The sequence below is a fragment of the Chinchilla lanigera genome, unplaced genomic scaffold (genome assembly GCF_000276665.1).
Source record: "Chinchilla lanigera isolate Chin_1 unplaced genomic scaffold, ChiLan1.0 scaffold00012, whole genome shotgun sequence".
Taxonomy (NCBI): Eukaryota; Metazoa; Chordata; class Mammalia; order Rodentia; family Chinchillidae; genus Chinchilla; species Chinchilla lanigera.
Genome location: NW_004955413.1, coordinates 20,133,440 through 20,140,386, shown reverse-complemented (window position 1 = coordinate 20,140,386; position 6,947 = coordinate 20,133,440). Strand labels below are relative to the sequence as shown.

Here is a 6,947-nt window from a genome sequence, read left to right as displayed (position 1 = left end):
AAAAAAAAAAAAAAAAAAAAAGAATTGGATAGTATTAGCTATAAAAAAGGAATGACACCGTGGTACCTGCTACAACATGAAAGAACCTTGCAAACATCATGCTAAATAAAATCAGCCAGACACAACAGGAGGTCACATATTATAGGATTCCATTTATATCAAATGTCCAAAAAAGTAAAAGACAGACTATAGACCAATAGTAGCCAGGGGCTAAGGGAGAGGAGAGGAAGTGAAAACCAACTGGAAACAGTATAGGGTTTATTCTTAGAAGGATAAAAATGTTCTGGAATTGGCCAGTGGTGATGACTGCACAAGGTCCCGAATATAGTAAGAAAGACCTGATTGTACTTTCCAAGGGTGAATTGTATGATATGCAGACACTCTATTAATAAAGGATGAAAAACAAAACCGAACTCACCTTCTCACTTGCAGACGCAATTCTGCACAGTCCTCTGTTAGCTGACTGCTGGCTTCCTCCAAGGATTCTAATGCCAGTTTAAGGTTGTGATTTTCCCCCTCCAGCTTCTGTTGGGTGAAACGTAGGTGTGCCACGTAGGTAATGAAATCAGACACATCGCTGGAGGGGGAAGAATAAATGAGGACAATCTTCAACAGCATGAATCCCTTCCAACCAAAATAAAAGATATGGTGAAGTTCAAGAAGGATTAAGTGTTCTTATGAGAATTTAGGAAACTTTCTACTCTACCCTCATCCTCAGCATAAAAGCAGTACCGATATACAACAAAGGTTTAGTCACACTTTTATTATACAGTAAGAACAAAGATGTTTCCAATACTGCCAGACAGTCAGCATTTGCCACTTGTGAAATCAATTTTCACAAGTTTTTTTTAATTCCTTCCCACCCACTCCCCTCTTAACATTTGTTTCCTCCCATGCTGAACCATTCCTGTTTCTCCCTGGGTAATAGAAGGTCCCCATCTGGCAAGACAAAGTCCTGAGTTCAATTCCTGATACCAAAAAAAAGAAGGTCCCCAAATAAGTGGATACGCTATTCATTCAGGCAAGGGATGGCAGCAGGCTTCAGTACAGCTTCACCTAGGACACAATTCCTGGAGCTTTAGCATCGTTGTAGAATTGTTTTAGAGTTTTAGAATTGTAGCCTGTAACTCACAAGCTGGCACACATCTTCCTGCACCTAACATCAGCTCAAAACCCCTGAGAAAGTCTGGACTGTGTGTTTTATGACGTGCCAGGCCTCTGCCTCCTCTTTCCTATCTTTTCTCAGTCTTCAGCACAGGCTGGGTAAGTGGTCCTTCTCCACTTTTCTGCTAGATAAAGTAAGAGGGAAACCGAATAGCTTCTCTGTAATATCCAAAGCTCACACACTGAACAGAAAACAGAATTTCCCACTTGTGTTTAAAATACTGTACTAAAGAACCTTAAGAGTAATCCCCAGATTATAACCTCACTTCAGAGGAACTTATTTTTATAGAGAACAGAGGAAGCCAATGAAGGAGAAGGGCTTTGTGAGTGAACAAGTGGTAATTTTCTTTATAAGAATTCATATTCTCAATGAAACTGGTTCCAATGTAGATAGCATAAAATAGTTAAAATTTTAAAGTTAATTGTGTTAGTACTACCAAAAATAAAAATATCAAGTTAAATGACTTTAAGCAAAAAGTGGATCTAACTGGGCATGGTGCACACCCCTGTAATCCCAGCACTTGGGAGGCTGAGGCAGGAGGATCACTGTGAGTTTGAGACCAGCCTGAGCTACAAAGTGAGCTCAAGGCCAGCTTGAACTGCATAGCGAGTCCCCATCTCAAAAAGACCAAAAAAAAAAAAAAAAAAAAAAAAAAGTGGATCTAGTCAAGTATTGTGTTACAAACCTGTAATGGCAGCACTCTGGGAGGCTGAGGTCAGAGGATCACGAGTTCGAGCCCAGCCTGAGTGACTTAGTGACTTAGCAAGACCCTGTCTCAGAACAATTTTTTTTTTTTTTTTTCTCCGGTACCAGGAACCAAACTCACGACCTTGCGCTTGCCAGGCAGGCACTTTGTCGCTGAGCTAAATCTCCAGCCCTCAGAACAATTTTAAAAGAGCTGGGGACATACCTCAGTGTGAAGGCCCTCTATTGCAATTAATCGTTAAAAAAAAGTAAATGAAAGAAAGAAAATAAATAAGGAAAGTAGAAGCACTTAGAAACGCTTTGCCAGCAAGAACACTTACAGGACTCCCTGAGATGTGTCTCCACCCAAAGCCTCAAGACTCCAGGCTGTAGAATCTGCTATGTCTGTGGTCATCGCTACTGGAACACACAAGAGAATGTCATGAAAAGTTTGTTTTCTCAAAACCACAAGAAAGTGGCACAGCAATCCTAAGGAAACGTGTACCTACGCGGCCCACCTGAGTGTATGCTGTCCTGGCTTTCAAAAACAGAATCTTCAGCGATTCCGGGGAACCTGCTCCTCACGCCTTCCCTGCAGCCAAAAACAAAACCAGTGAGCTTCTGGGCCATGCCAAAGCTCAGCGATTGTTTAAAGATGCGCTGTACCCTTTCTTCCAGCTACAGTCTTTCATTCAGAGTTCTAAAGCCATCTTTTCATTCAAGAACTGTTTGGAACCCCGTACTGTACTTAGGTTGGTAGAAAAAAGCAGAGGCATCACCTCCCTCACCCCTCGACTTCTCCTCAAATACGAAAAACCGTGCGAGCAGAGAGAGGCAGCTGGTGACACACAGCAGCCTGAGGTTAGGGAAGGAGGCTCTCGGTGGGTGAGGGCATCGACACAGCTTGGAGCAACCGCGGGGACGACTTCTTTTTTTGTTTTTCTTTGTTTTTTTCCTGTACCAGGAATTGAACTGACGACCTTGCGCTTGCCAGGCAGGCGCTGTGCCGCTGAGCTAAAGGCAGCAAGACGGTGGACCTTAAAAGCATGGGAAGGAAAAGTCCAGAATAAGCAGGACTTCAGGATACACTGACAATGCTGTCACTGGCTCTTTTTTTTTTTTTTTTTTCTGGTGTCAGGAGTCAAACTCAGGACCTTGCGCTCGCCAGGCAGGGGCTTGTGCCGCTGAGCTATATCCCCGGCCCGGTCACTGGTCCTTATCGTAGAGGACAAAGTGGGACCTAGACTAAATCCTAGACTTGGAACATTGTACTCTAAACCTGGGAACCCTCTACCCAACCCTCTGCAGTGCACTGACTCCAGCTCGACCCCCAAAATAAACGTTTAACCACTGCATTGCAAAGAATCCCCATAGTATAATTTAAGTTTTGTCACTGAATCTTTTGTAAGTTTGATTTTCATGAGTACATGTTTGCAGTACATAATGATTACATTTTTTATGGCGAGGTGGTACATATATGTAACACAACTTTTTTTTTTTTTGAGACAGGGTCTCGCTATGTAGTTCAGGCTGGCCTCAAACTCAAGGCAATCCTCCTGCTTCAGCCTCCCAAGTGCTGGGATTACAGGTGTGTGCCACCACTCCTGGTGTACATCTCTATTCTTTTATGTTCCCTTCCCCTCCTTTACCTGCTCCTCTGCCCATCTCCTGGTCCCCTTCCCATTTTCAAAAGATCTTTTGTTACTAAATCTTAAGCACCAAACCTTTAGCTCCTCTCTCAACCACAAAATTATTTAGATTTATACTTACATCTCACTGTTTTTCAATGTGAAATATCTGATAGAAGCTCAAGTGAAAATAGCATTCTAGTCCCCTGCATACACTCAGCACCATTTATGAATTTCTGCTCTTATATTTTGTATTGAGACCTCCCACACCTTTCCCTTTCCTTAAAATTTGTTATAAAAAAATAAGTTTTCTTTTGCCATCCTGTTTCTAAATTATTCATATTTTAGTATATGATTTATTATATAACCAAACTTAAAAATTTTAGAAATATTAGAAAATGCATGAGTGAACACAAAAATTAAAACTGCCACACAGAGATAATTATTATGGGCTATATTCTTCCAAATTGTTCCTATGCATATTTCTATTTTTTGAGAAAAATGGGATTATACAGTATAGGCAGATCTATAGTCAATTAGTTGAAATAAATGTATATGCATGTTTCTACTGTCAAAATTTAATCCAATAGTAATTTGGAATGACAATTTAGGATCCCATTGTATGGAAGTATATACTATAATTTATTTGCCCACTTCTCTACTTTTAAATATTTAGGATGCTTGTGTTTATCACTTTCATAAACAACCTCTTAATATATTCAGTATTAGAGCATATTATTTTTCTTCAAATTATATTACTAACTCAGAGAGACTACATATTTTTTAAGGGTCCCATATCTATTCTCAAATTGGTCTTTTTGATTTTTGTTCTTTTTTTTTTGTACCAGGAATTGAACTCAGGACCTTACGCTTGCCAGGCAGGTGCTTGTGCTGCTGAGCTATATCCCCAGCCCTGTTCTTTGTTTTTTGAGACAGGATCTCACTATGTAGCTCAAGCTGGCCTCAGACTCTCAGTGATCCCCCTGCCTGGGCCTCTTAAGTGCTGGGACTAAAGGTGCGCACCACTACATCCATCTTAAACTGGTCTTTTAAAAACTTGCACTTCTACCAGTAAGGTATGAAAGGCTAAATACCCCCATACCCCACAACACGGGATAAAATCATTCTTCATTAATCTTTGATAAACTGATTCTCAAAACTCTTTGCTTGCATTTCTTTGTTTACTTGTAAGGTTGTATCTTTTTGTATATTTACTTTGCTTTCATTATTACCTTGTGTATGGGAACGATCATATTTTTTAAGTCACTTATGAACCCTGAACCCTAATTAAAGTCTGGCAAGTCTTTGTAACTTTGGGCTGGAAGTTGTCTTTAAGCAAATCTTTTGTATGCATTGACTGATGGCTAGACGGGGAGATGAACAAGCGTATCAACCTGGCCGACCCTGAACGCCAATGCGCTTCTGCAGCACCTCCCAAGGCACCTGAAATCTGCGATGCCGGTGTCATCCTTCAGCTTTTGTACCTCTGCCATTGTCTTTTCCTCCTCCCTGCAGCCTTCCTAAGTGTTCCGGTTTAGATAGAGAACATCACTCCAAAGCCTCAGGCGCTTGCAGGCTGCTCTTCTGGGAGCTGCCCCCGGAACGTGAAGCACTATGCCCAGTGGATCCATCCACTTCTGCGTTGGTAGAAGTCAAATTGGCAGAGTTGTGCTTTTTAAAAAAAAGATACTGGCTCTACGATCCAAGTAACTTCCACAACCCCTTCAGCAGCCGTGTGTGCTTTCTGGGGTAGACGGTACAGCGGGTCACGGGGGGATGACTGGAAGTACATATCTCCCTCCCTGGCCCCTCCCTTCTCTGTCGGCTTCCGACCACCATGATGTAAGCAGCATTTCTCAATGATGCCCCTCCTGGTCACGCCTTGTCTCCTTTAAAAGGTGGGTGACAGGTATTGGGTCCCAGTGATGCGTACATGTTCAATGTCCAAATTATACTCTTTGCCTACTGCCACAGCCCTTCAAAGGAACTTTGCCCCGGGAGTGGTGGTACATGCCTCTAATCTCAGAAATATGGAAGGCTGAGGCAGGAGCACCTCAAGTTCAAACCCAACCAGGTAAATTTAGTGACTTAGCAAAGACTGTCTTAAAATTAAAAACATAAAAAAGGGTTGGGGATGTAGTTCAGTGCCAAGGCCCTAGGCAGCCCCCAGTACTACCAAAAAAGGGGAGGGGACTTCATATCTGAGTTTACATGCTTTGGAGATTTAATGATATCAATAAATCACTTGGCTGTCATGCCAACTCAATTCTTTCTGAAAATGACATGTGCTACCCCCAGTCAAAATAAATGAACATTTTCTAAATTAATGCATTAGGACAGTGGTCCTCAAAGGGTGCCCACCTCTTCTGCAACAGTGACAATATCACCTAGAAACTTCCTAGAATATAAACTACTGGCCTTATCACAGGCTATTAAATCCAAGGGAGGGCGGACAATAAGCTTAATTAACACTTTTTCAGGAGACTCTAAGGCTGCCCAAGAGCAAGAGGCACCAGGTTACAGCACCATCCAAAGGAACAGTGATTAGCACCAGCTCTGATGGCTCATTAAAACAGAAGCTTAAGAGCCAGGTGTGGTGCCGCACGCCTGTAATCCCAGCACTCGGGAGGCTGAGGCAGGAGGATCCTTGTGAGTTTGAGGCCAGCCTGGGCTACAAAGTGAGCTCAAGGCCAGCCTGAACTGCATAGTGAGACCCTGTCTCAAAAAGACAAAACAAAAAAGAGACATTCTACAAGGATTCTCTTACCAATTGGGTCTACAGGAAGCCATCCAGCCCCTCACAGCAGCGTAGAAAGTGTCCAGATCCACTTGGGGGTCTGTCTTTTCAGGGTCAAGCAAGGTCCACAGCTCCTCAAGGTCACTGTCTTTCAAATCTTGGCCACTTGTTTGTGTTACGTAATTTATTATTTTATCCCCTCCTACTGAGCCTTAGGAGGAAGAAAGGTAAATTAGGTTTGAAAGGTGGAAAAAGATGGCGTTTTTCATGAATGAAGTCCTGAACTCTTTCAGGTCCCTTGGGCCCTAGAAATATGTCATTTAATTCTTGCAGCCTGCTGAGCTCCCCTAGAGAAGTGGGAAAACCACCGGCCTCAGGTTACAGTCTCATCAGGGTCAACTCTCCACACCATTTCAATTACTGTCAGAAATTGCAGTGATTCAGATTAGGTTAGTAATCAACACAGCAATCTTTTTTGTTTGTTTGTTTTGTCTTTTTGAGACAGGGTCTCGCTATGCAGTTCAGGCTGGCCTTGAGCTCACTTCACAGCCCAAGCTGGTCTCGAATTTGCTGTGATCTTCCTGCCTCAGCCTCCCGAGTGCTGGGATTACAGGGGTGCACCACCATGCCCAATGACACAGCAATCTTCTTTAAGCATGAAATTGAAAGAAGGAATAAAAGGGCTGGCTGCTGGCATGACAGGGAAAAATAAGAAGATTGACAAGCTAGATGC

The 6,947-nt window shown here is 42.5% G+C and overlaps 1 protein-coding gene across 1 annotated transcript in view; it reads right to left on the bottom strand.

The window, feature by feature from the left end:
• Nucleotides 1-6,384, bottom strand: part of LOC102028625 (lymphoid-restricted membrane protein-like) — a 93,708-nt gene extending 87,324 nt beyond the window's left edge. The window contains exons 1-4 of the mRNA XM_013511444.1: nt 6,245-6,384; nt 2,368-2,441; nt 2,191-2,269; nt 419-577 (exon numbers count right to left, since the gene is read on the bottom strand). Coding sequence (XP_013366898.1) covers nt 419-577; nt 2,191-2,269; nt 2,368-2,441; nt 6,245-6,267 — 335 coding nt within the window. The 5' untranslated portion in view covers nt 6,268-6,384. The remainder of the gene's footprint in view (nt 1-418; nt 578-2,190; nt 2,270-2,367; nt 2,442-6,244) is intronic.
• Nucleotides 6,385-6,947: the final 563 nt, after the last annotated feature.